Genomic DNA, 26,967 nt, shown 5'->3' with positions numbered 1-26,967 from the left:
ATCAACAAATTACAGTGCTTCTTCATACGCACATGAAGTTGTAATTTACTATGTGTGTATAAATTAGTCATTATTGTTAGTTATTTCTCACATATTTATAAAACTTCATATGTACAGTGTTCAATGTTTACAAACACGAGTGAATATTTTGTATTACTTTGGGTATGTGGATTTTTTTGTGCGTGTACATTCTAAAAGCACTGCCCAGGCCACCACTTCGATTGAAAACAACTAGAAAAGCTGGGAAAACTGTTTATTTAAAGGCGTCTAAGAGCTACCAGGGCAGTGAGGAATTATGGAGCTAAACTTGGAGAAGGAAGAAAGCCCAGGATGAGGAGCCAGTATTTAGGATCTCATTTTCTTTTCCCTGGAGGTGTCTGTTGATTTCAAATGAGAAGGCTGAGGCTATGGCAGATCGTAATTTCAAAAACTGACCACAGTATTTCCAGTCCCACATACTCTTCCGGAAACTCACCACTGCTTTATGATGAGGTGGAGTCTGTTTCCCCATGAAATTGGATGCGGTGGGCCCTCTGAGTGCTTTGACAAATAAAATATGGCAGATGTAACGCTGTATGGCTTCCAAAGCTAGGTGAGAAGAGGCAGGATGTCTCTCCTGGATGCTTGCCTGAGCCCACCCACTCCGTTGAGGTAACCCAGGTAACACAGAAAGGCTATGTATAGATGTTCCCCCACAGACCCAGCTAAGACCCAGTCGATAACTTGCATCAACTGCAAGACATGTGAGTCAGCAACCCTTCAGATGATTTCAGCCCCCAGCTATCCAGTCAATTCCTGCCTTCCACCAGTCTTCCAGCCGATGTCCCAGACATGGTAGAGCAGACACCCTATTTCTGTGTATCCTGTCCAAATTTCTGACCCACATAATATATGGTAAGGAAAAGAAATGTTTGTTCTACAATTTGATTTATATCCTGAGAGGATTTTTGTAAACTTCCATTTATATACCAGAAGCAAGGGGGTTGGGAGAAGAAGGAAAGAAAAACACTTTACCAGTCCCTAAACCTCTCATTAATACTTAGCATGCTCAGTCCTAAGGGCATTTAAGAGGGAAGAGCCTGAAGCCTCAGTGTGGCCCCGTCTTCCTTCTGGGCCTCAGTTTCCTTTGTCCTCCCTCCAGACTAGAGGAGACAGGAGGAAAAGGAAAAGGTAACATCCTGTGTTGGGTGAGGGAGCTCAGGCATGAAGCCAAGATGCTCAGGAACAGATTGAAGGCTAGAGATAGGGACCAGAGGGCCAAAGCCTCTTATTGACTAGAGATGAAATCCCCATTGGGTGTAGGGTGGAGTCAGGGGTCTCAAGTTTGCAGCGCTTCTCACTGGGGAATTGCTCACCACTGTTCAGTGGGCAGCCAAAGGCTGTGATTTCAAGGGCTCCTCCTCCTACCCCTATTGGCCATATGCCTCCCAAAGGTCCTCCAGTCCTCACTGTAGGGCAAACTGGGGGCCCTGCCTCAGGCTCCTCTGCTCTGAGGGATAGAATACAGCTCAGTAATTCCTTCTCTTACCATCACCACAGTCTGCCTGCATTTCATGTCCCAGTTTTGCTACAAACTTATTACCAAATCTTCCCAGTCTTCAATTCCGTCTACTGTAAAATGGAGGTGGGGCTGCCTATTTCACAGAGCTGTCAGGGAGAATAAAGGAAATAAAAAAGGTCTACGTTCAGGGTGGCTCTTGTGTTTGTGCAATGCTTTTCAGTGCAGTTCTTAATGAGAAGGTGCTTATTAAGCTTTGGGCTACCTCTTCCCAGTCTCCCTAGATGCTGTGAGCTTGATGGGACTTTCCTTGGAAAGGGACAGGTCTCTAGCTATAAAATTCTCCCCTTCCTCAGCACAATCAATACATGAGTTTTGCTATGATTTGTCTGGACGGTTCTGCCTCATATTTGTTTTTGCTTAGGCAAGAATACACACGAGAGACAGGCACACTAAAGCATTCCAACTTTATTTACAACTAGACACCCTTCCTCCTGCCTGCTTCAGCTCTTCAGCTTTGTCCTAGGGGAGGAACCGAATGGGCAGTGACACTTCTGGCAACTCTGGGACTAGGAACAGAACCCCCTGCTTGAGGAGTGTAGGTTCCTTACTTCTTCTGGGCTTGTGCCCTGGCCCGCTGAATCTTGTCAGCTATGGCCCCATCCGTGGCTCCAGTGCAGTAGGACAAAACGAGGCTCAGCTCAGCCTCATTCCGATGCTCGATAGCCACATCTGCAGCCTGAGACACATCCCTGTGGTTTGAGCAGGATGGGAGATGGTCAGGGTTTCCCAGAGGTACAAACCTACCTCTCATCAGCCTACTGGCTCAGCCACATGGCACCCACAGGGCCCTCAGCATACGCACCCGACAAGAAGCAAGGCCTTGACCTTCTGCTCAGGACCCACCCGGGAGGCATATTTCTTGGCTTCATATTTATTGTGTTGCTTCATGCAAATTTCCACAAAGGGCTTAAAAGAAGAGGAAGGGGATGGAGGGGGGAAGACAAGGCACAGTCTCTCTGTCCTCTCCCTTATTAGTGAAAACCCAGTGAATACATTGTTCATATGTTTTATATACCCTTTAGGTATATAATCTCTCTCTCTCTCTCTCTCTCTCTCTCTCGTACACACACACACACACACACACACACACACACACACACACACCCTTTCCACACAGAACATGTGATCTCAACATTTTCAGGGCTTTCAGAGAGAAACACTCACATCAAAGATCTGTTAGAGCCTTGAGACCAACTATTTCCATGCCTCTGATCTACCATCCCTCCCTCCTTTCCCAATGCCCCTCACAACAACTGTTTCCTACCACCTGCCTTCTCAGGCCTGTGTTCTCACTCATAGCAGCCCTTACCCCACCTACCCACCCCACCTCTGAATCCTATCCTTCAAAAAGACATTCCCTCAACATTCCCCACTGCCTCACAGATAAACCCTCCCTGCCCCTGACTCAAACTCAGGCACGTGGTCTACCCTGTGGCCCACCGTGAAGACAGCTCAGTCTCTCTCACACTAACATTTGCAGGCAGATTCGGGCCATCCTCCGGTGCAGCTGGCACAATGGCCAGGGCCTGCTCACAAACACATGTCCACAGGAAGCACTCACTAACAATGTGGGACTCTGAACATATGCATGAGCAAGCCATCCTGCCCATCTTCCTGCCTGGTCCCCTCTCCAGGATGACCCTCACTGAAGGCGAGGTGGGGGGAGGCTTCCTGACTCACCAGGTAGCCTATAGGTGACTTCTTGCTCTTGGAAAACTTCTCAAGCTCCTCCCAGTCTTCCATATCTGCCAAGGCTGTCAGCTTCAGCCACCAGAGTCTGTGGGAAACTGAGCTTAGAGGAGCTGCAGGAGGGGCAGGCAATCCAGAATCTGTGTGCAGCATAAGCCCTCACCCACCTCTTGTCAGGAATGCGGAAGTCACGAGCCAGCTGCTCTGCACGCTTGTTGTGGCCACCAAGGATAAGGGTGGTGACTGTGTTGTGAAGGGACTTATCTAAGAAATGGCCCCCTAGCTCATCTTCTAGGCGCCGCTGTAGCCGTAGGAGCCGCATCTGCTCCTCTGTGGCCTAAGGACCGACATGAGGCAGGGTGGGATAAGAGAGACAAGGACAGAAGACTGAGAGGGAATAAGAAGAGGTTCCTTGAATAGGGTGGGCCAAACCTTGGCTGCAAACTCATTCCTGGCCTTGTAGAAGGCATCGGCTGCTGTTTGCAGAGCTGCTACTCGCCCCTCGATACGCTGCAAGGGCAAGAAAGGAGGTCCGAGCCAACAGCACAGCAGCTCGACCAATCCCACCCAGGCTAAAGTCATCTCCCTGACTTCTGTGCTCAGAGTCGCCAAGGGCAGCCTTACCCATTGGATGCACCGCTCTGGTGATTCTACGGATTAGCTAACTCCTCTGGGACCCACCCCATCCTGTTCTCACACCTTCTCCACATGGAGTGTGCACCAAATATGGAGGCCTAGGTCACTGGAGAAGGAACCAGACCCAAGGCCCCATCCACTCCATGGACCCCAGACCTCCTCAGCAGCATAACTGGCTCGAATGTGGAAGCTGCCCAGCTCCTGGTGATTGTCATCCTGATTGTAAAGGTCCTTCAGCGTCTCTAATTCTTGGTGTTTACAGTACTAGGAACACAAGCAGGTAGTCAGTCAGCAAGGCAACTCAAGGGCTCAGGAGGCTCCATCTCCACCCCTGTCCACCAGATGCACCTGTCGGTACAAACTCAGGGCCATGGGCTGGTTCCGAAGGGTCATGAAGAAATCTCCTCGGTTCAGCTCATTCTTCAGGTGCAGTAACACTGTGAACACTACATGATGACAAGGTGAGGTGGGGACTACAGCCTGGCCTCTGGTTCAGGCTAGGGGCCCTGGCCTAGCCCCCATACAAACCCTGCTCACCCAGGTCGGTGTCCCCACTCTCAATGGCCTTGCTCAGTGCCAGTTTGCTCCTCTTCATCTTTAGGAGAAGGGGCACCTGCTCCCCAGATCGTGGCTCATACTCCAGCAGCTGTGGTGGGGGAGGAAGGTAGAGAGAAAGAGCTAATTTGGGGGCTTCTAAAACCCACATCAGAGTATCTGCAGAGGGCTATGTGCCCACACCTTAATTGCCAGCTCTGTGCGGCCGCAGCCATAGGCCCGTGCTGCAATGTCAGAATAAGAGACACCAGGTGTGTCCCCAAGTTTCTGGTTGATTGCCCGAGCAACATCTTCATCTGACACATCCTTCTGCTGCACCTGCCAAGGAAGAGACATTTTTTTATACCTCATCAGGTGCCTGGAATTCCCTAAATGCCCCTGGATCCAATCCCAGATTCTTGCCTTATAGCAGGCCCAATGGGCCAGGATTCTGCTGACACCCTGCACTTCCGGAAGGCGCAGATATTCACATATCTGGATGGCCAGGGGGTAAAGTCTCCGCAACACAAGCCTGGTGGGCAAGGGGGGTAAAAGGGACAAGCAGTGAAGTGGGATGGAGCAAGAGAGGGCATAGCAGCCCCAGCCTGTGTCCCAGGCCTCCCAACACCAAAGAGACAGGTCAGGAGCAGTGACCACAAGATCGCCCACCAAGACTGCAATGCCTGCCCATCTACAGCCCTCCTCACTATCCCTTGGGCTTGCTGTACCTGTCCAGCAGCACCTGGATGGTAAGTTGCTTGTATCTGTTTTATTTGGTTAAGGATCCAACTGGGAGACAAGCCCTGTCTGCCGAGGACCTGTAGGCAGCATTTCCAGGCCCTTCCCCTTCCCTTGCCACCCCTGGCTGGTGACACATTTCCAACATACTTAGGGATACTGGCTATATGTGAGGGGGATCCCAATGTGATAATCCCGAACAGCATTGAGCACACGCAGGTCCTGACACATGCGCACGAAGCTGTCGGGTGGAAATCTGTCGAGGAAACACTTTCCGAAGGAGGCCGCCTGAGAAGAGCCAGAGGGCAATGGAGGAAGGCCTCCCTTCCCCTCCCCAGACCCAGCCCACCTCCTGGCCCATGCACTCTGGCCCCAAACTGCCCTCCAGGCCAACCCTAAGCAGGCTCTTCTGCATGTCTGGCCGGTGCTCATGTCCTGCGGCCTCAATACACTGCTGCACAGCTTGGGTCAGTTGTCCCAGCTCCTGGATCTCCCTCAGGTACTCATCTGCCTTCTGGCTTTCTTTCTGGAAAGAAAAGGATTTCCGAGATGCAACGTCATGACAGAGGACACTCTCAAGTCTGGCTCCCAGCCTCTCTGGGCTGTGGTTCAAATGGGCTGACTGGGGCCTGCATAGGCCAGAATCCAAACCTCTCCAACCTAGTCAGTCCCCCAGAGATTCACAGATGTCAGCCCCCAATGCCTGTGATGGGCCATGAGATCTCCCGATAGCAGCCCTAACTCATGCTTCCTGCCCCTCCCCATCATTACATAGAAGACACTATGTCCTTTCAGGCCACCTGAGCCACCCCTCCCAGTCCAGGCCAGCATCTTGCTTAGACCCCTTTCCTGACAGGTGGTATGTGACTGTGCCTACACAGTCAAGCAGGGACAGGCAGCTGGGCTAATCAGGGGAAGGGGATGGAGGAGAGTATCTCAGGGAAAAGACCAGGGCCAGGGCTTTACCTCATACTCCTTCTGGGCCTCCAATAGCAGTGCCCCAGGGGCCATTGAGGCAATTTTGAAGATCTCCTCACTGGCCGCTAAGGGAGAGAGTTGGTGAGTTGGTGTGGGGGAGAGAAACCCTCAGCCCTGCCTCAAGGCCCTGATGCTGCTCTGTGGCACTGGCTCAAAGCAGCAGGATTACGTGACCTGGATGACATGGCGTCCTTGTGAGGGCCTTACCTGGAACCTCATGCAGGAACTCATGAGTACTGCGGGAGAAGATACGGACCCCATCGAGTTCAGGCACCAGGTATGAGTCCTCATCCAGCACAAACCTGAGTTTGGTCAAGGTTGCTAAGACTAAGTCTATACAGGGATGGGGCAGGACAGGTGGCAATCCCCTTTCTATTCTCACCCCCTCCACCAGCACCACAAGCCCCTCCACCACAGGCAGCCCTCCAAGGATACTGGATGCTCTCGGGTGCATTGCCCACCACCATCAGCCGCCTCTCCCAAGCCACCACAATGGCTCTCACTTTGCTACGAGGACGGCTGCACCTGTGGAGCAACATCATACACACGTCTGGGTCAGACCACAGACCACAGATCACAGAGGCCTCTCCACATTTCCCACATCACTGCTCACAGTGTCTTTGCCTTGGGACAGCCTTGCACACATTTGCTGCCCCTAACCCCATTCCTCTGACAGCATGTCTGAACTATCCGCTTTCTTCATACCCCTGCACTGTCAGCTCCCAAAGGCATCTGGAGCCCCAGGAGGGAAATGGTTTCCCTCAAGTGTGGCCTGGCAGAGAAGGTAAGATCCTAGCTTCACTCAACTTGGCTAGTAGATAGGATGAATCGAGGCATCCCAGGAAACAAGTCTATGACCCACCCACACTCCCAACATAATCCTCATCCTCACCAGACCATCTGCTTTGGTGGGGCCCGGATGTTGCAGTTGAACTCACATAGCTTCTCCTGAAAGGGGGTAGGGAATGTCACGGCCCTGTCTCAGCAGTTACCCACCCCAAGAGTTCTACCCTGGACAAAGCATGGAATCCAATGTTGTTTCACCTTGAGTGATGCTGTCCCCATCCAGATGTGGCCTGTGTCAGTGAAGAGCGCCAGGTGCCGGTAGGTAAAGGAGACAGCCATCTGCAGGAAGCTGCTCACTCCTGGGGCCAGACCAGGGGGTGTCTAGGGCAGGGCCAAGGAGAATACCAGATAAACTGACTTCTCAGAGCCCTTCTGCCCTACCTCCCCAGTCACTCCACTTTGTTCCCACCTCTGGGCCCTCACCACTGCAGAGCAGGATGCATGATCCAGGAGATAAAGATCAGGTCCCACAGCCAAAAGAATGTGTGTCACTCGGTCCTGGCACAGTGTGGTCCAGCATGAGGGCATGCTCTGCAGACCTACAGCCAGGGAAAGGGACTTCAGGATGACCAGAGCCCACAGTTTCAGCCTCTGTGGGCTCCACGGTCTATGGGTACATCTGCAGGTGCTGTTTTGCTGTCTTAGGAGTGTCAAGGCCTACCTGGGACCTCGGGCATTCGGCGGAGTTTGAGGTCACCTACATTGGTACTGAGGGTGAAGCGGTGGGCCCCTGTGAGGATGGCCACTCCAGAACCAAATTCAGTATGGAAGATCCGAGCATCTAGAACCCGGTTCTGCAACACCTCCTGGAGAGAGGGGTTGTGGGTTATTGGAGACTTAAGAGTCACAGGCCTCATCCCCCTTGTCCCAGCCCCCTGTGGTCCCTACATTGCCCATGCTGAAGTGTCTCTGGAAGTCACCATGAAGCCCGTAAACCAGTACTGCACCATCTTCCTGCACGCAGAGCAGCTCCTCCTCGGCAGACCAGCCCAGGGACACCACGGGCCCACTCTTCCACTGCAAGGAGGGGTCAATTCCTGAGGCTGTCTGCAGAATGTGGAAACCTGCCCAGCCCCATCCCCAGCCCAGCCCAGTCAGGGGTGCTCACCAGCAGGCTAGCCAGAGGCAAGCCAGAAGCAGAGTAGATCTCCAGCACTGGTCGCACACTGGCAGCCTTCTCCTTCCGCCAGGGGTGCCTCAGCAGTGCTGCAGTTTAAGAGGAGACTTCTGTCCTAGCTCCCCAGGCCCAGCCCATGTGAAGGAGGCCTCATGAGAACTAGGAGAACTAAAAGGATCCCAGCAGGGTGAGGGAGGGGGTTAGCACAGGTCAGCAAGAACCACCCGACGGCAAGGCCCCCCAGGACTCAAGGACTTTGGGTTCATCCCATGGCAGCAGAGGAATGACATACCAATGGGCCCCCCATAGGGTGCAGCGGCCACCAGGCAGTCCCTGAGCTCCTCCTTCAGGTCCCAGTCCATGCTGTACAACTCATACTTCCTGCCCACACAGAGGCAAGCAGAGATTAGTCTTTTCATGACCCTGCATCTCTGGGATGAAGTAGGTCCCAGATGAGTTCCCAAAGCCTCCAGTTGTTCCACACAGAGCAATCGTGGAAGCCCCCCAGAGGTGGGAGGGGAGCAATGATTAAAAACAGTGAGGCAGACTAACCATCTACACGGTAGGGACAGCAGATGAGGGAAGAGAGGGTACTGTAGGGCGAAGATGTGGCCCTCAGGGCCACGGATGACAGGAGCTCCTGGAACACGTAGGCAGTGCAGCCAATATCCAGGGCACAAACTGTAGCAGGCCTAGAGGAAGGTGGCTGGCTTAGGTTTATATTAGCAGGAATTAGACCCTTCAAGAGGGCCTCTCAGGACAGGGAGCCTTTCTTCCACTTCTGGTTAACACTGAACTAGGCCATGGTCTTTATACCCAGGGGTCCTACTCAACACTTCTCAGTAGAAAGGGACCTAAACCATACTAAGGAGCTCCCTCAAAGCCCCAACCTGCCCGGTGGGCCCAGCAGAGGATGAGGTTAATTCCAGATGGTCTACTGGCTGATCTAGGAGTAGTGTGCACAAGGTAAAGCCTGATGTCAGCCAGAGATGATTATCCCCATACAGCCACCTATGCCTATGCTGTGAGTTGACACTGGGCATGGACTGGGCTTGGAGGACCTGACCAGTCTCATGTAGGGGCCACGTAAGAGACAGCTCCTTGTGTGAAGGTTCATATCCAACAGCATTCATGAACAAAGTAGAGAGTGACTGAGGTCAGTAAGTTCAGGGCTAGGCTGTGGGATTCAGATCAGACTTGAAGGTATTTAGAGGAGGGACCCCGTCCATGGCATACATAGTGACTTGTCATTACCCTCATGCCAGGTCCAACACTATGTACAGATAGGAACACATTAGACATGAGCCCTGTCCTAGAGAAGAATTCTTCCAGCTGGGTAGGGAAAATGGACATGGGGCACAGCACCTTTTCCAAGCATAGTGAGGGTACTGTAGAAACAAAGGTCCGAACAGGGGGTTCCCTGGAGAAGAAATTCTGCCTCAAGACTGAAGCATCAATTCTTGCCTGAGTTTCTAGCCTGTTGACCTTCCCTATAGATTTCAATCTCACCAGCCCCCACCATGGCATGACCAATTTCTTAAAATAAATCTCTTAAAATATATACATCTCATTGGTTCTGTTTCTTCACAGAACTCTGACTGATATGAGAAATCTTTTAAAACTATCTATAAATGCACAATTTCAATCAAAATCCCTTCCCCTCCCAAATTTTTGGCAAGGGGGCACACAAACTGAATCTAAAGTTCATCTGCAAGGAAAAAAAAAGCATCTAAAAGCAAAAATACTCAAGAATATTTTGAAAAATGAGAGTAAATACAGATAGCAAATACACTTAATAAAGCTAAAGTTAACTAGAACTGTAGTTTTGGCACAGAAATAAACAAGTTAGATCAATGGGAGAGAAGAGAGTCCAGAAAAAGACCTGGGGATTAAGCATACAATAAAGGTGACATTTCAAATCCGTACAAATTGGTACTTAAAATGAGACAATAGCCCATACAGGAAGAACCACAATAAAAGCTATTTCATTACCTAATATCTAGAATAAATTATTTCCCAGATGGGATTAAAGATTTAAACATTAAAAAGATAAAGCCATATAGAAAAAAAAATCTTGGATATTTTTACAAAAGCATTATATCAAGGACCACATTTCACAGTACAGGAATGAGCTCATTCCCACAGAATCAAGTGGACTTACCAGATGTCCCAAACCCAGAAGTGGCTGGCCTAAATGAAAGGGGGAATGACTTACTAAAGACTCAGCTATTGATGCCAAGTAGGAGATAGCACCCTAAAAGGAAAGGGTCACGTCTTACAGGATGCACTTTATACACTGAATAAGAGACCATCAAGTGGTACAGTCTCCTCCATAGTCAGAGCACATGATACTCAGAATCAAGGGGTGGAAGTGAGCACAGCGACTTAAACCAAGTAACTCTCTTGCAGAAATTTTGCTTCCAGTCCTGGTGACTTTGAGCTGTACTGGGTTGGAGAGCTTCATCTCCAAAGGGAGAAAGTTTACACATAGGGACACAACAATGGTTCCACTGAATTGGAAAATGATGTCTCCTCTCCATTTGGGGCTCCTTATGCCTCTTAACCAACAGACATTTAAAAAGGGGGTTCATCTACTGGCTGAAATGACTGATTCCGATTACCAAGGGGAAATCAAGTTGCTTTACGTAAAAGTCCTATTATTCTGGGGATTCTCTAGTAAAAGTTAATGAAGTATAGGTTAATGAAAACCTATAGGAATTTAAAAAAATGCAAGATGACTGAAGAATGAAGTTTGGGTCACTCCAAACCAGGTTAAGAAAAAAGGAAAACAAAAAACAGAGCAGCAGAGATTCTGGCTGAGGGCAGGCAAGGAAGGTATAGAACGGGCAACTGAAGAAGGTAGCCATCATTATCAACTACAACCTTGTGACCAGTTACTGAAATGAGGATGGTAGTCTGCACATTTTCTCTCTGTTTGTTATATGCATGTGTTTATATGTACAGACTGGCCATTTTCTTCTCTCCCCTTCTTTTCATTTTTATTTTATACAAATCACTGGAGGACAACTTTATAATTTAGTTTTTAGGTAACAGAAATATTCAGTGTGACTGTAAGCCAATTTGAAGAGTAATTAATATGGCCTGTGAAAGAAACAGTAACAGCTAAGACTGTACATCGCCTTCTGGAAAAGAGAAGTCTTTCACTTGTAAAAAGGATAACTGTATCTTGTTAAACAGAAATACAGAGTTGTTTTGTTGTTATAAGAGAGTTCCAAAGTGTGCAGAAAGATGCATGTAGAAGCTGAGCAGCCGAAGGACAGCATGTGCCAGTTATCAAAATATTTCCTCTGTGCTCCAAATTTACCTTTCAATACATGTTCCATGACCTTGATACTAAGCTTTCTCAATAGAGGGTGCTAGAGGGATACTGCAGGAAGACGGAAATCTACAGTTTCCAACAGCTGCACAGTCAGCAATGTAGGTCTGAGGTCATCTGGTGGTGCTCTGCCCCAACCCCTCACCTATAACTTGTCATTCCTCGGTGACCTCACAGCCTTCGCCAGGACTGGTCTTCATCTGCCCATGGCTCTTTTGATTCAGACAGTATGTGCTCCAGCACTCCCATTCCCTCTGCTCACCTGTTTCTCTTTCTCCCCTCCTATCCCAGCCAGAAGTATGACTCCTGCAGTCCATGCCCTCCTGATATGCTCACTGTATGCCTCAGGTCTCCAGCCTACAATGGTGCTCCCACATGCTCTGCAAGCCCACGACACTGGTCCCAGCTATGGCTCATCTACGCCCCTCTGCACTCACAGGAGGGTTGCTTCCTGTTTGATCAGTGATTGTCAATCAGCTCTGGTCCAGGTAAACCAGCAAACTTCTCTGCCATCCAGTGGACTGCAACTACACCTTCTCCAATGAAGTCTGAGCCCTGCCTTGGGGAAGGGAGCCTCTGTTTTCAGTTTGTTCTTCTTTGGGTACTCTCCCTCAGCATAAGATACCACAGAGTTTCTTATTTTATACAGTTATTCTTTTATCATACCTTAATAATTCTTTATTGAGCTTTTCCTGTTAAATCACTGTGTGGTTTCTGTCTCCTGATTGGACTCAAACTGAAACACCTAGCAAATAGCCCTCCACAGATGACGTGGTTATCACAAAGGGGCAAACTGTGACTTTAAAATGGGAGGCTTTATATAATAGACTTTATAATCTGAACTCACTGGTCAATTTGAACGTCACTCGCAGCAGGACAATCTGATAGAATGATGCAATGCAACACAAACACCACATCATTAACTACAGAGCATTTCTGTCAAAAATGTTTAACCTGAATCTAATCAAGTCTTTAGTCTACATCTAGTTTCAGAAAATAAAGGCTATGACAAAGAAAAAAAGTCAAAATGCACCACAAGGAAGCAATGAGACATGGACTTATCTTTTCAACAAGTCAATGTCATGAAAACAAAAGATGGGGATGGTGGTGGTAATAATTTCCTAGTTTACAAGAGACTTAAGAGAGGGAAGCAAATGAGTACTTTTTACTTGCGTCCTGATTTGAACAAACAAGCTATAAAAAGACACTCTGAAGACAACTGGAGAAATGTGAATAACGACTGGTTGTTATGATAACATTAAGTGTTAATTTTCTTAGGTGCACAATGGTACTGTCCTTCTGTACGAAACGGTCATATTTGCAAGCAATGAACACTGAGTTCTGTCTAATGTACTTTAAAACACAGCAGAAAAAGAATTTTGATTGAAATGATATGATGGCTGGTGTTTGTTTAAAAACAGCCCCCAAAAAGTGTAGCTGTTTGTTGTGAATGGCAGGCAATAGATGGAAAAAGAACGGCAGATGTCGATAGTGGAAGCTGGGTAACGAGCACATGGATGTTCACTCTATTACTCTCACTACATTTGTGTATACTTGAATCTTTTCTTAATATGCTTTCAAAACTTCCAAAATGTTTGACATGGCAACATAGTTATAAACCTAGATGATGGCTATATAGGTGTTCATTCTTTTGTTCTACTTTGCTACGTGTTTGAAATCTTTCACACAAAAAAAAAAGGTTAAATACAGTTTTCCAGGTAAGAAAGAGAAGGCTTGGTCATCTCTGTCCAATGCTCTAGGGAGTCAAGTGTGGATGAGGCCTGAGGTGTAGCCACTGCAGTGAACAGACGCCACTGAAAACAGTGTGGTCAGGCAGAGTGGGCAGTCAGTGGGAAGACAGATATGGAAACAAGTATTGATGGGTCTTCAGACCATTGGCTGGGACAGGGAAAAGAAAGATGGGAAGGAGGAGAAATTCATGGCATAGGGAAGTTCATTCTTTTAAGGAAAGACACAAGTATACCTGAAATGAGAGAGGCAGCATTTGGAGATCAGAATGGTGGAAAATCATGCAGAACACTGGCTTTTAAATTTTCCTGCAGCAAAGAAACACCTGGGTGCTTGCTAAAATAAAACTTCAATTCACAGGCGCCACCCCAGAGATAACTGAGTAGATCTGGCCTAGGAATCTCAGTGTAGTCAACATCTCAGGGGATTCTGATGGATGGCGTCCAGGACATCTGGAGAAACACTGTGTCTGAGAGAGGGGAGGGGTGGTGGTTCACGGCTTCTGAGAAGATGGGGAGCCTGGGGCATGGCTGTGTTAGGCACATCTCCTTAGAGGGTCAGGAAAGACAGCAGGCAGATTTGGTGGAGGGAAGCCTGGGCCCTTCCATGCAGTGACTTCCAGTTTTTCTGGGAAGCAGGAAATGAAGGTAGGTGTTGGGAAGAGGGAGTAAGAAGACGTTCAACTTTAAATAATTGCAAATTTTTAAATTGTTTACAATGGTTTCTTAATGTAAAAAAGAATATGTAAAATATTCTTTCTTTATGTAAAAAAGAACATGTAAAATATTCTTTCTTTATGTAAAAAAGAATTAAGTCGAGCCCTTGTGGCGAGCTCAGTAGGTTGACTCCACAAAATAGGATTGCTTGGGTCCAGCTGAGGCTGGTGGCCGTGGATGTGCAGTGGTACCAACCTAACTGCTCAGCAGCCTGGGTACAGATGTAGAGATATGAGTGGTTGATTCACTGTAGGATGGTTCTGCCAGGTAGATGCAACAGAAAGATCAAGGAACATGGTTATCAAGGAAGGGCAAGAAAGAAACAGAAATGAGTGACCATGGCTATACTCCAAGATGGACTGGGACGGAAACATTTATACATGGTTGTTTTACATATGGACACAAAGAAAACAGAACGCTGTACTGATGGAGATCCCAGTGAGGTTGGGAAAAGGTGGATCAAGAGGTATCACTCGAGTATCAGCGAGGACAGGACTAGCAGTCAGAGAGGGGGTTATTCGAATTTAACATTTCAGAGGTGGAACAGTTGTGGATGAGGATATGGGCAGAGTGAGAGCTAGGGTAGGAGTGGTTAAATAGCTTTTGCTAAAATCACTTGAACAAAGGGCACAGAACCATGAAGTCATGTGGCCACTTAAGTCACTTAAGAAGGTGGCAAGAGGTGGGGTGTCTAGAAGGCTCTGGCAAAGCCTCCAATCAGGCAGCCATGGAGGAATGTGATTCAGGAGGTTGGCAGTACACAGACAGGGTTGGAGGGAGGCAGAGCCAGGCATAAGGGAGGCCCTAAAGGGGGCAGGAGTAAGGGTGAAGGAGTGAATAGCAAGAAAGCAAAAATACCTCCCCATAGCTTCAGGATAAAGAAGCCTTCTGAGGGACAGTAAGGTTGACGCAAGCTGTGCCTTGAGGGTGGCACGGGGCATAGGTGGGCAGTGTGGAGGGCAGCATGAGGGGCAGCCTCTCAGAAAAACTTAAGGAGTGAGGGCTTGTGTGGACAGACCACACTCTCATTGAGGAAGGTCAGCTACATCTCTCTTCTCTACTCTTCGGTCTGAGAAGTAGAAACCCCCTTCAACAGCAAAGGGACCCTAGATGCTAGTACCAGAAAACCACTAAACCCAGCACCTCTGGGAGCCTCAACTCCAAAGCCCTCCATGGAAAAATGAAGAAATTCCTGTGGCAATGCAGCTAAACTGCATTCAGAAGATGATCTCCAACCTGCCCAAGCTAAGGGATTAGACCATAGGAGAGGAAAGAGCACACCAAGTTTAGCCTTGGAAAAATACCCAAGCATTCCAAAATCCCCAGTAAAACAATTCAGGAGGCCCTAAGGAGAATCCGCCATCACTCCATCAAATCCCTTTGACTCTTGTCTGCCTCAACTATAAATACCACTAAAACAGTTGACTTCTCGTCTAAGGTAAGTTCAAATATATGACTTATTTTCAGTCCTCTTTTACTTGCCATAAAGAATATTTCTAAAGTACCTGAAACTCAATGTGTCCAAAAATAAGCTCAACCTCTTTCCCACCAAAACCTGCTCTTCTTTTTCTAATATCCTAAGCCAAAAACCCAAGTCATCCTTGATTCCTAGTTCCTCCTCCTCCTATCAAGGGCAATCCATTATAATCGCCTTCAATTTTACCTCCTAAATATCACTCTGATTGGCTTCTCTCTATTTCCATTATCACCCTAGTGCTCACCACCCTCAACTTCTCCCTGGTCTATTCCACCAGCCTCCTAACCTGTCTCCTCTGCCTCAAATATTCATACTTGCCCCTTTCAATTTGTTTACCCTGATGCCACCAAACAGAACTTAAAACATGCTGGCATACACATGCACAAATTTGTTACATCAGTCCTTTCATTAAGACCCTTTAAGCTTCCCATTGCTCTTCAAATACAGGCGGCCTACAAGGGCCTGCAGGATGTGGCCCCTACAAGAGGGGCATCAACCTCATCTTATGTCCTGCATCTGTTGCCAACAGCACTTCAGCCATGCTGTCTCTCTTAATTTAGGTCATTGGGATTGCTTCAGTCCTTCCTGCCTCTGGACCTTTGTACATACTCTTCCCCATCCCACTTCCTACACCTAATTCTACTCATCCCCTGGGACCTGGCTGAAGTATTACTATTTCCTTCAGAAAGTCTCTTCCATCCCCATCTCCCCAGACTGTTTCATGCTCTCATAGGCCCATATACCTCTCCTTCATAATGATTACAACCAATTACTGCGCTATTAGTGGTATTTGACAGTCTCTCCTGCTAGCTGTGGAAACTATGACTTTTAGGATAAAAATGGCTGGAAATCAGGAGCCCCATAAGTACCGGTTATCATTCTTTCTCTTTGTCCTCTCAAATTCGGTGAGTTCTCTGGAATACTTCAAATGAAAAAGAATCCTGCCCTGCAGATAATACTCAAAATGCAACGCCTACCACCTGTTTATCATTCATTCACTTATTAAGTCCTGGCTATGTGCAAAGCTATACAGAAATACGAACAATACCCAGTACCTGGCCCGTAAAGCATTTCTACTCTGGTGGAACAGCAAGAAGAATATACTATCATATTTCCCTGTTAAAAAAAAAAACCTTTACTTTAGCACATGTTCTAGAACCCGATTACTGGGGTTCAACCCTGGCTCCAGCACTTACCAGCTGTATAACTTGGTCACCTAACCTCTCTGTGCCTCAATTTCCTTCATGATACCTATCTCCTTGCATTGTGAGGTACAAGCAACTTAGTACACATAATGTACTTACTACCTAGTAAATAAGAAAGGGTGAACATCTGCTAGCAATTTAGAAAATAAGTATCGTCCACAGCAAGGCTTAGGTCCCTAATCCTTTCTGGCAGAACCACACAGGTATAGGTAGACTGATGACATAGGTCATGTAAACAGCATGTATTCGACACTTACATTCACTTAAAACTCTGAGCAACTACTACATATAAAGCACTGTTCTGGAGATAAAGAAATGCAAGCAATGTAGTTTCAAACCGCAAGGGGCTTGGTTTACCAGAAGAAACCTATGGGTATTGATAATTGCCCTACTGTGGCATACATAACAAACCCAAGCACTGGGCCCATGAGGCCCCAAAGAAAGACAGTAAACTCTATTAGGCAGAAACTGGGAAGATTCAGTAACAATCTTTGAACTAAGCCTGAAGGATGAACAAGAATTCCCCAACGAGATCAAGAGGGAAATGGCAGTCCACACAGAGGGAACTGTAGACTGGTGTAAACACCAGGAGTCATGAAACATCAGTGTGATGGAGCCCTATAACTTTTTTGTAGCTGGAACACAAGATTTGTGTAGGAGAATGGCAGATGAGGTTGGAGAGACAAATAGAGGCCGACTTATAATGAGGAGTTTGTATTTTATCCTACAAGAAAGGGAACCCATTGAGAAATTCTAATAAAGATAATGATACGAATAATTTATACGTTTTAAAGATCCGTAGTTTAGAGCCCCACGACTCCCACGGAAGAGCTGGCTGAGGGTCCTCACTCACGCTGCTCTTGGAAATCACTGACCACTCGCCCCTTTCTCCCAGTCTTGGTCAGTGCTGTTATTCGCCAGCCGTGCGCTCTTGATTCCTCCCCCCCCCCGCCCCCCGGGAGCGCCCCGATGGTCTGACTTCAGCACTTCCTGGCAGGGGACTAAACACTCGCTGTCACCGTGGGCGGCCTCCCTCAACGTGATCTGTGCATCCTTCCTGAGGCTGATAGACTAACCCCAGAGCTTCGGGGTTGGGCTCTGCCCCTACTTGTGTGGCCACTGTGCTTGCCTCAGTTTCTTTCTCTGCAAAAGGGCAAAGCTCCCTGTCCTCGGAGAGCTGTGCATTAAGGGCAGATGCTCTGGGAGAGATGGCGCCGGGCAGACCCCAGCGCCAGTGCTGACCCGGACTAGCGACGCCGGCTCTGTCCGTAGATTCGAGCCCGCGGAGGAACAGGTAAGCCGGGCCGTAGCGGGCAGGCTGGGCGGCTCACCGGTAGAAGGCGGAGTCTCCAAGCGGGTTCCAGTTCGCCGTGTAGCAATCCATGGCTGGAACAGGCTGCAGCCGTGGAGCGCTAAGGGCGCGCTAAGGGGCCGCCAGGCTCCGGGCAACCACTTCCGCTTCCGCCCGTCTGGGTCACGTGTCGAGGCCACCGTCGCCGCCATCACCACTGTGGGCAGACTTATTCGGTCGCCGCCGCGCTCCCCGCCCGAACCCCGGGCCTTGAGCCCGCCCGGGTGGGCCAGGCTTTTGGCCCCACCTCAACGTGGCGGCCACCCCCATCACCTTCCCGTTCCCTGAGGCGTAGGGGGTCGCACAGGGCGGGACACAGGTGACCGGATGTGGAAACTGTGAGCACCGCTGCCCTAGGTGCGCAGTCTGCGGCCTGAGGCGCCGTCCGGGCCGCAACGACGTACGCATGGAGAGGGCTGAGCGCCTGGCTGCGCACCGACGGCTAATCGAGACGCACGGGCTCTGTGGGGCGGGAGCTTTGCAGAACCGATTGGCCTCCTGGGGCGCGGGAACATGAGGCTTGGCCAGGAGCCTGCTGCTGGCAAGCCGCGAGGCGCGCGGGCCTGACCCTGGAGCCGGTGATCTGCGCGGAGCCCTAAAACCTGGTAATTGGCGTGAGCGGGCATGCGCGCATGCGCGTGGCGGCGACGGGCACGTGGCGAGGCGGCCTCGTGCGGGAAGCGCCTGTACTGTGAGGCCCACGACAACCCCTTGCCTCTGGTGCCAAGGGTGACCAAGGTTGGGGCAGTAATGGGCACTGCTCTGCTGCTTCCACCGCTTCCCTGTGGTCTTGGACAGCCAGATAGGGGCTGGTGCAGATCCCATGTATCCCATGGCGGGCACTGGGGCCGCCCGGTTCTGAGCCACTGCCCTGTCTCGTCTTAGTTGCCTTTCCCAGCAGCCCGTCGTTGTGGCGGCGGCATGGTCTTCTGTCTGGAGAGCGAGGAGCCGCACCGCCCGCTGCCAAGAACCATGGTCCACTTCCAGGCCTCCGAAGTCCAGCAGCTGCTACACAACAAGTTCGTGGTCATCTTGGGGGACTCCAGTGAGTGTCTCCTCTAGGATCACCTTTCCCAGTTCCACGCTGCCCAGGCGTTGACTCTTTAAATCTGAATGCATTGCCTCCTTCTCAGACCACCTCTTTGCCCTTTAATCTGTTTCAGCCCAGTAGGTTTTTTTCTTTCCTTCATGATCCCGCACATCTTCCACAGGTGTCCTGACAGATACAGCCTATGCGTTTTTTATACCATCCTTGCTCAGCATTTCTTTCCCCATCAGTCCACATAAATTCTCTCCTGGGAGCAATAGATTGTGTTGTCTATCTCCCAGATGATTTGGCAGACTTTTAACAAACTGGGGATGGGGCGGGGGAGGGGAATAGCTAGAAGGAACAGAGGTATCACCAGGACTTTTAAATCCCCAGCTTTTTTTTTTCTTCCTCCCTCCACTCGGCAGAGCCCATGTTGGGCAGCCCCAGCCCTGGGGATATGGGAGGCTTGGACTTGGGAAGAGCTGCAATGGGGTGGGGCCTGCTTCAGCCTTAGGATCTCTGTTTCCCCACAGTCCAGAGGGCTGTGTACAAGGACCTGGTGCTTCTGCTCCAGAGAGACTCTCTGCTCACAGCAGCCCAGCTGAAAGCCAAGGTGAGAGAAGCATGATAACCATACCAGTGGGGGGGTGGGTACAGACTCTCACCCGGCAGGGCCCTCCTCCCTGGCATGAGTCTGACTAGCCAGGGTGGGGCGGGCAGGGGGAGCTGAGCTTTGAACAGGACCAGCTGGTGGCTGGGGGACAGCTGGGCGAGCTGCACAACGGGACACAGTACCGCGAGGTCCGCCAGTTCTGCTCAGGTTCTGGTCACCACCTTGTGCGCTTCTACTTCCTCACCCGTGTTTACTCCGAGTACCTTGAGGACGTCCTGAAGGAACTGACATATGGGCCTGCCCCAGACCTGGTGATCATCAACTCCTGCCTCTGGGATATTTCCAGGTTGGGGAACTAGAGAAGCATGCAAATATTGGTTGGGGGGCGGGGGTGTATGGCTTTGAGGCCATCCACCCCTGTGCTCTTCCCCACCCTTTGTGCTGCCCAACAGGTATGGCCGCTGCTCTATGGAGAGCTACCGGGAGAATCTGGAGCGGGTTTTCATGCGCATGGACCAGGTGTTGCCAGACTCCTGCCTGTTGGTGTGGAACATGGCGATGCCCCTGGGGGAGCGAGTCACCGGGGGCTTCCTCCCGCCAGAGGCAAGTGACTGGGGCCTGTTGGGAGGGGGCAGCCAGCTGGTTGGTAGGGAACCCTCCCTCCAGACGCTGCTTCCTTCTGCAGCTCTTAGACGCCCAATTCCTCACTCAGCTCCAGCCCCTAGCGGGCTCTCTGCGGCGGGATGTGGTTGAAGGGAACTTCTATAGTGCCACACTGGCTGGAGACCACTGTTTCGACGTCCTAGACCTTCACTTTCACTTCCGGCATGCAGTACAGCACCGTCACCGGGACGGTGTCCACTGGGACCAGCATGCCCACCGCCACTTATCCCACCTGCTTCTGACCCATGTGGCTGACGCCTGGGGCGTTGAGCTGCCGGCACGTGACCATCTCCCTGGTGAGCCCTGTCACAGTGGGGTAGGGTAGTGTTACGGAGAGAACCCCCCCACCCCGGCACAGGGCTAAGGAACAGCGAGACAGAGGTCCTGAGTTACTCTTGTGGGGAGAGGGGGCCCCTCGGAGGAATGTTGTGGCCCCTGAGTGTTCTTTTTTCATCCCCTGGGGAAGGCTTGATCATAGGAGTGATATTTGAATCTGAGTTCCAATATTCTGTGGTCTAACACCTATGTTTATGAATGAGTATATATAAGTATTGACCACACAGGAAAGCAAGTCAAAAGAACCCTACCTTACAAGTGAAAAGGAGATAAAGAGAGGTACTTACAGTTAGACATGGGTATTGGGGGTACAAAGACCGAAACAGAAGAAGTTGTAATCCAGGCAGTATATGGCAGAAGCAAGGAATCCCCTCTGTATGGATGGGAGAGGGAGACCTGGGGGAGTACTTGGCTGGAAAGTTGTTGGGCAGAGAAGTAATGGGACCTACATGGGGCTTTGGAAAGGTCTGCTGGGTAGGAGTTAGTTAAATGGACAACATTCTCCAGGCTCCTCACTTCAGCTTAAGATTTCTGGTGTGTGTAACTCTCCTCTGGCCCCGTCTTTGGTTGTTGGTGGAGCTTTCTGAATCGAATGTAGCCTGACACCTCCTGTTTGTTTTGAGGCATGGCTGCCCATGCTGTCTCAGTTGTGTACTGACTGCTGCTTGCCAACCTCCCAGTCCCTGCATGCTTGCAAAGAGAACACCATGGCTGATGGTTCTCATGGTTCCTTCTCCCCTGGATAATGTCCTCAAAGGGCAAGGTTCCTGCCTCATTTGTTGATTCCCACCCCTGTGCCTAGCACAGATGCTCTGTACCTAGTGTCTTCAGGGTAAGCAGAGGGCCTGGGGGCACAGTGAAGGCTAGAAACATACAGAGGCTGACCCCCTAGGCCTTTTTTGCCAGGAGTTGGGGCATCGACTTTGATTATGTAATGGTCCGATCTCCGTGTGTTTTAGATGAGAGAACTGATCTCCAGCAAAAGGAAGGGATCCTCTGAAGGTTGTAAGGATAGTATATGGTGGCTCAGGTCTTGTAAATCCAGTTTTGGACTGAAGTTTTGAGCTGAGTAACGAGGAATGTTAAAAGGAAGAGTTGATTTAGGGTAGAAGTTGGTGAGTTTGGTTAGGGCCGATGTATTTGAGCTACTGTGGAGTTAGAGTTGGAGACATACATGTGGGAATCAGCAATACCCAGCAGAGGGATTGAAACTGGGAACCTGAGTGTGAATTGTGAAGGAGTGAGTAAAACAGTGGCCACATGTTGTAATTGGGAAGAGGGAGAGGCTGATGGAGGCAACAGAAAGAGGTGAGAATAGAGGCACTTGCAGGGAAAACAGAGGGTATTGCCCATGTCACATGACTGTTAGGAAGGAAATTTGTTAAATGTGTCAGTAAGTGGTTATGTTTAGTAGGAAGAGTGTTGAGGGAATAGAGAAGGGTTAAAAGAGGCAGTGAGCAGTTGATGGGCAAAATGTTCTTTGTGTAAGTTTGGAAGGAAAGGAGGACACTGACTATCAGGACAAGGGATCGAAGGATCTTTTTATTTTTAAAATTCTTTAATTTTTTTTTTGTTTTTTGCATGGGCACGCACCAGGAATCAAACCTAGGTCTCCGGCATGGCAAGCGAGAACTCTGCCTTCTGAGCTGCCGTGGCCCACCCAGGATCTTTTTATTTTTAAGAGAGGAGATACTAAGCTTACTTATTGGTCCATGGGGAGGGGCTGGAGAGAGGAGAAAGCTAAAGAAAGAGAAGATGGGCAAACAGAGGAAGTGGGTGCTAGAGGGGAGTGAGGTCAGAACAGAGGTAGATGCATTTGGACCTTGGAGGGAGGCAAGAAAAAAATACACTGAAACCAGAGGGAAAGAAGAAAGCTGGGTAGAAAGCACAGTTTGCTGCCACCTGGTGGCTCTGTCCTCCAAGAGACAGAATAGAGGCTTAGAAGTGGTCAGGGCAGCCTGGCTTCCCAGGCCTACTTAAAACAACCATCCCTTTCCTAGACCCGTGGATTGAGGCCTGGCCAGAGACTGATCATCCATTCCAGGAAATCCATAGGCAGCCTCCAGACTTCGGGGAGCAGCTGGCCTTGCCCCCACCCTCTCCTTTGCCCCCACCCATACCCATTCCTTACCCCCTTCCTCAGCCCTCACCACCCCCCCTCTTCCCACCCCTACCCCAGGATGCCCCTTTTTTCCCAGGTCAGCCCTTCCCTGCCCATGAATTCTTCAATTATAATCCAATGGAGGACTTCTCGATGCCACCCCACTTAGGTAGGTGTTTCTGCAGCCTCTCCCAGCCTCCCCTCGTACCTCCTCAGCCCAGCCTCCTGTACCCAGGTAGGCAGAAAAGAGTTGGGTAGGCCCTTGGTTGGCCCCCAGGATTGGACTTGGTCACAGCAGTCCTCTTAGTCTGGAATAGCATCTGTAGACTCATTAACCAGATAATTGATTCGCACAGTTGCCTATTGTGGAAGTAGGAAAAACGGTATCCCCATTTTACACACGGAGAAACCGAAGCCGAGGAAAGCTCACTCACTAGAGCTGCCTAAAGGCAAAGGTGGGCTCACCTAGCCAGAAGCCCACTCTGATAACAGTTGGTTCTTTCCTAGGATGTGGCCCTGGAGAGAACTTTGTGCCTGGCCCTCTCCCAGTCTCTGGCCCTACCCCTCGTGGTCAGCACCGGAGCCCCATGGTCCACCGAGGCATGCCACGCTGTGTTCCCAGTGGCCCCTACCATGTGCCAAGGATGGGGGTGCCTTGCAGGCAGCGGCTCAGACACTCAGACAGACTAATCTACACATACAAACTGGACAGCCGGCCTTCTGCCCATTCAGGAACATGGCCTGGGTAGACTGGATCTTGGGCTGGGGCTGGATGTGCTGATGGCCCTGTAGGGCCTGCCTGCCACCCCAAGTGCTGGGCCAAGGTGTCTGCCATGCCTGGTGTTCTTATCCATTGCTTTCACCAATAAAGGCATGGAAGAACAGAGTGACATCTTCCTGGGTGAGGGAGTGGGTCTCCCACACCACATGATTAGATTTGTGGAGGCTTCCTCCGGACTCACCCTGTCCCTGGGCCTTTGCCCCCGCACTGTTCAGAAACCTTTGAATGCATCCTTCCTGCTGTCTCACATCTTTTTCCACAGTCACCAGATGTGTGCTTAACAAAGATCATGGAGGGGTTGCTGCAGCAATTTGCAGTTGGGAAAAATCAAGGTCTGAGTTGAAATTGTTAACATTTTGTATGGAATTTTGAGTCTAGCTGGTTCCTCCTATCCCTATCTCCTAGTCTCATGCATTAATTTGTTCAGTCAACATTCACGTACAACTGCAGATGTTTGAAACACATACCTTGTCTTGCACAGTTGCTGGCACATAGACAATAAACTGGTTGGAATTAAACAAGAAGCTTCCAGACCTGAGTGGAAGACTGATTAGAAACCTATTATTTACTAGGTATGATATACAATGGGGGCACAGTGAACACAGTCCAGCTTCTTGGGAAAGGTGGTAGAGGAAGAGCTAAGGGAGAAAAAAGTTTGTGCTTAACTCTACAGAAGTTAAGAAAGGACAGTGGGGTAAGGATTTGACAAATGCCCTTTCCTTAGGTTTGTGACCCTACTAAGAGCATCAGGGGTGGAGTGTGAGCTAAAATGGCAGTGGGGTGGATCATGGCAGGGGGCTCATGTGATGTGGGGCAGAAAACTAAGATAAACGTAGATACTGGGAAGGAGGGGAGAGATGTAGATTTATTGCATTAACTCCTATACTTGTTACTGAAAATTTACGGTGGCAAAGGGTAAATATTTTACACAAACAGATAGAAATAATACACCAGAAAAGTGTTATCTTTGCTAGCAATCTATTAAATGCCAAGTGAAAAGAAGTCATTAACACACTAGTGCCGAGGAAACTGGTACAGTGGGAGTTAGTAGAACCCTGTGGAGAGCAGTCTTGATCAGGCAGTTGAGAATCAGTGTACCAAGTTTCTAACAGTGCTTGAAACAAATAAGCTTGACTTTCATTGGTGTAGATAAAAAGTGAAGGGAACATACAGAAATAGTTTTTTGTTAGATAAGATTTTTAACTTTTTAAAAACTTTTTTAATAGTATAATATATACAAAGCAAAGGAAGAAAAAAACTAGTTTTCAAAGCACTCTTCAGCAAGTAGTTACAGGACAGATCCCGGAGTTTGTCTTGGGCTACTATACCGTCATCTCATACTTTTCCTTCTAGCTGCTCCAGGACATTGGAAGATAGAAGAAATATTTTTTTTATCATCACAATTGACTTTTTTTCTTCTTTTGTGAAAAATAACATATATACAAAAAAAGCAATAAATTTTGAAGTGCAGTGCAACAATTACTTGTAGAACACATTTCAGAGTTTGGCATGGGTTACAATTCCAAAGTTTTAGGTTTTTACTTCTAGCTGCGCTAAGATACCGGAGACTGAAAGAGATCAACTTAATGATTCAGGAATCATACTCATTTGTTAAACCCTACCTTCTCTATATAACTACGCCATCACCTTTGATCTTTCTCTCTCACTCTTTAGGGGTATTTGGGCTATGCCCATTCAAACTTTTTCGTGTGGAAGGGGCTGTCACTAATATGGGGTAGGGAGATGGACCTATCTGATATTCTGGAGGCTGGGCCCTGTAGGTTTCAGAACTTATCTGGTCCAGGGATTTATGTGGGGGTTGTAAGTTTCTGGAAAGTTACCCTAGCTCATGGAATCTTTGTGGAATCCTATAAATTGCCCTAGATGTTCTTCAGAATTGGCTGGAATTGCTTTAGTTGGGGTTTGGCAAGTTACGATAGGTGGCAATGTTTAACTGAAGCTTGTGTAAGAGTGAGCTCCAGAGTAGCCTCTCAACTCTATTTGAACTCTCTCATCCACTGATACCTTATTTGTTACACTTCTTTTCCCCATTTTGGTCACGATGTAATTGTTGATCCCACGGTGCCAGGGCCATACTCATCCCTGGGAGTCATCTCCCACGCCACCAGGGAAACTTTCACCCCTGGATGTCATGTCCCACGTAGAGGGGAGGGCAATGATTTCAGTTGCAGAGTTGGGCTTAGAGAGAGTGAGGCCACATCTGAGCAATGAAAGAGGTCTTCCAGAAGTAATTCTTAGGTGTACCTATAGGTAGGTGAAGCTTCTCTGCTACCTACGTAAGCTTCACAAGAGTAAGCTTCAAGATCAAGGCTTGGACCCAATGTTTGGGACACTATCCAGGGTTTCCTCAGTGGTAATGTTTAACAGTTCCACATTTTTTCTCCCATCCTTCAAGGGACTTTTTCAATACTTCATCTGCTTAATATATTCTGGGGTGTATCCAGGCCTTACGTTAAGCTATACAGGATTAAAGCTCGTCGTTCTTATTTTGGGCTCCTTGTGTTTTGGCTTTTTAAATGAGCTATCCAGACAGGTTCAGTTAGATCATGTGCTACAGAAAATTTAAGTTCTGAATAAAATAAACCTTTCTTCCTTTGGTCTCAAAGAGTAGGTGAGGTTCTAAAATGTAGACAACGTCTCCCTTAACCCTGTAATCTGAATTGCCTTAACCCAACCTGACCAGTTTCATTCTTATCTCTAAATACCTGGTTATACATATATAAAACAGCCTCTCAAAATCCAGAAATAATAATTACCACTCCAGATTACATGTGCCTGCTATAAGAATTTATAATCTAGGCCCCTGTTTTCTTATAAGCATTTTCCAAAGGAGATCATACAATAATTGCTCTTTTGTTTCTGTCTTGTTTTGCCTCACCAAATGTCCCACAGGTTCATTCATAATGTTGCATGCCTTAAAACTTCGTTCCTTTTTGTAGCAATACAATATTTGATCATATGTATACTTATCATTTACCAATGTGTCCTTCAGCCGCCTGCATTCATCAGGCATCATGTATAATGTCCAGTGTCAACAGTCCATCAACACTCTCAATTTTATATAATTTCATTGTTCCCAAGAGAAAGGTACCCAAAAAACACACCCTCACCAAATAAGAAATCTAAACCTCCCCTTAACTCTTGTCCCTCCCCGCATTATTTACCCCTTGTGTTGCTGTGGTACTGCTGATGTTTTCCTGTGAAACATAGCCCATAGCATGCAATAGCAGTTTTCTTCCTGTACCCTGAATTTAAACACTGTTTGTGTAAGAATCATACGTTTGAAGTAGTTCTTGCAAGAACATATTTATATTTGTAGTGTTAATGGGACACATAGGCCTATACAACCCCTTTCAATCATGTTCACCTTCAATATGGTAATTGTTCTAGTTTGCTCACTGCTGGAATGCAACACACCAGAGATGGATTGGCTTTTAATAAACGGGGATTTATTTTGTTAGTTCTTTAGAGGAAAGGCAGCTAACTTT

At 48.6% G+C, this 26,967-nt stretch overlaps 2 protein-coding genes across 10 annotated transcripts; one reads left to right on the top strand and one right to left on the bottom strand.

Moving 5' to 3' along the window:
- Positions 1-1,946: 1,946 nt before the first annotated feature.
- VPS16 (VPS16 core subunit of CORVET and HOPS complexes) lies at positions 1,947-18,243 on the bottom strand. 4 transcript variants are annotated; one of them, XM_077112339.1, is made up of 25 exons: positions 17,915-18,051; positions 8,392-8,480; positions 8,091-8,188; positions 7,871-7,999; positions 7,644-7,788; positions 7,406-7,521; positions 7,181-7,303; positions 7,029-7,084; positions 6,572-6,661; positions 6,344-6,438; positions 6,125-6,201; positions 5,553-5,684; positions 5,319-5,446; positions 5,149-5,184; positions 4,844-4,952; positions 4,625-4,759; positions 4,424-4,532; positions 4,235-4,332; positions 3,950-4,150; positions 3,683-3,760; positions 3,418-3,587; positions 3,242-3,338; positions 2,364-2,467; positions 2,110-2,250; positions 1,947-2,020 (listed from the first exon to the last, which is right to left on the bottom strand). In XM_077112339.1, exons 1-25 carry the CDS (start codon positions 17,965-17,967, stop codon positions 2,002-2,004), a joined length of 2,628 nt encoding a protein of 875 aa, XP_076968454.1. In that variant the 5' UTR covers positions 17,968-18,051; the 3' UTR covers positions 1,947-2,001. The 4 variants fall into 4 exon arrangements, with proteins under 4 accessions (XP_076968454.1, XP_076968448.1, XP_076968453.1 ...); XM_077112333.1 differs by lacking the exon at positions 8,392-8,480 and having other exon boundaries at positions 17,915-18,243; XM_077112338.1 differs by having other exon boundaries at positions 1,947-2,250; positions 4,043-4,150; positions 17,915-17,991.
- Positions 18,070-26,195, top strand: PCED1A (PC-esterase domain containing 1A). 6 transcript variants are annotated; one of them, XM_077112365.1, is made up of 8 exons: positions 18,070-18,539; positions 18,836-18,979; positions 19,498-19,577; positions 19,775-19,923; positions 20,030-20,180; positions 20,263-20,536; positions 22,577-22,846; positions 23,185-26,195. In XM_077112365.1, exons 2-8 carry the CDS (start codon positions 18,856-18,858, stop codon positions 23,424-23,426), a joined length of 1,290 nt encoding a protein of 429 aa, XP_076968480.1. In that variant the 5' UTR covers positions 18,070-18,539; positions 18,836-18,855; the 3' UTR covers positions 23,427-26,195. The 6 variants fall into 6 exon arrangements, with proteins under 6 accessions (XP_076968480.1, XP_076968481.1, XP_076968465.1 ...); XM_077112366.1 differs by having other exon boundaries at positions 19,685-19,923; positions 22,775-22,846; positions 23,185-26,193; XM_077112350.1 differs by having other exon boundaries at positions 19,685-19,923; positions 23,185-26,192.
- Positions 26,196-26,967: the final 772 nt, after the last annotated feature.

This window comes from Tamandua tetradactyla, chromosome 1 (genome assembly GCF_023851605.1).
Source record: "Tamandua tetradactyla isolate mTamTet1 chromosome 1, mTamTet1.pri, whole genome shotgun sequence".
Taxonomy (NCBI): domain Eukaryota; kingdom Metazoa; phylum Chordata; class Mammalia; order Pilosa; family Myrmecophagidae; genus Tamandua; species Tamandua tetradactyla.
Note: the sequence above shows the minus strand (reverse complement) of the source record. Positions and strands in the feature narration are given on the sequence as shown.

What these genes read in the sequence shown, in the direction of transcription:
- VPS16 (XM_077112333.1), bottom strand. Translation starts at nt 18,086, where the DNA reads ATGGCGGCGACGGTGGCCTCGACACGTGACCCAGACGGGCGGAAGCGG. An exon ending in GTTCCTGCATGAGGTTCCAG is followed by an intron (nt 6,202 to 6,343) that starts GTAAGGCCCTCA and finishes TCTCTCCCTTAG; the next exon opens with CGGCCAGTGAGGAGATCTTC. An exon ending in ATCCAGGTGCTGCTGGACAG is followed by an intron (nt 4,953 to 5,148) that starts GTACAGCAAGCC and finishes CTTGCCCACCAG; the next exon opens with GCTTGTGTTGCGGAGACTTT.
- PCED1A (XM_077112350.1), top strand. Translation starts at nt 18,856, where the DNA reads ATGGTCTTCTGTCTGGAGAGCGAGGAGCCGCACCGCCCGCTGCCAAGA. An exon ending in CAGCCCAGCTGAAAGCCAAG is followed by an intron (nt 19,578 to 19,684) that starts GTGAGAGAAGCA and finishes TGGGGCGGGCAG; the next exon opens with GGGGAGCTGAGCTTTGAACA. An exon ending in CTCGATGCCACCCCACTTAG is followed by an intron (nt 22,847 to 23,184) that starts GTAGGTGTTTCT and finishes GTTCTTTCCTAG; the next exon opens with GATGTGGCCCTGGAGAGAAC.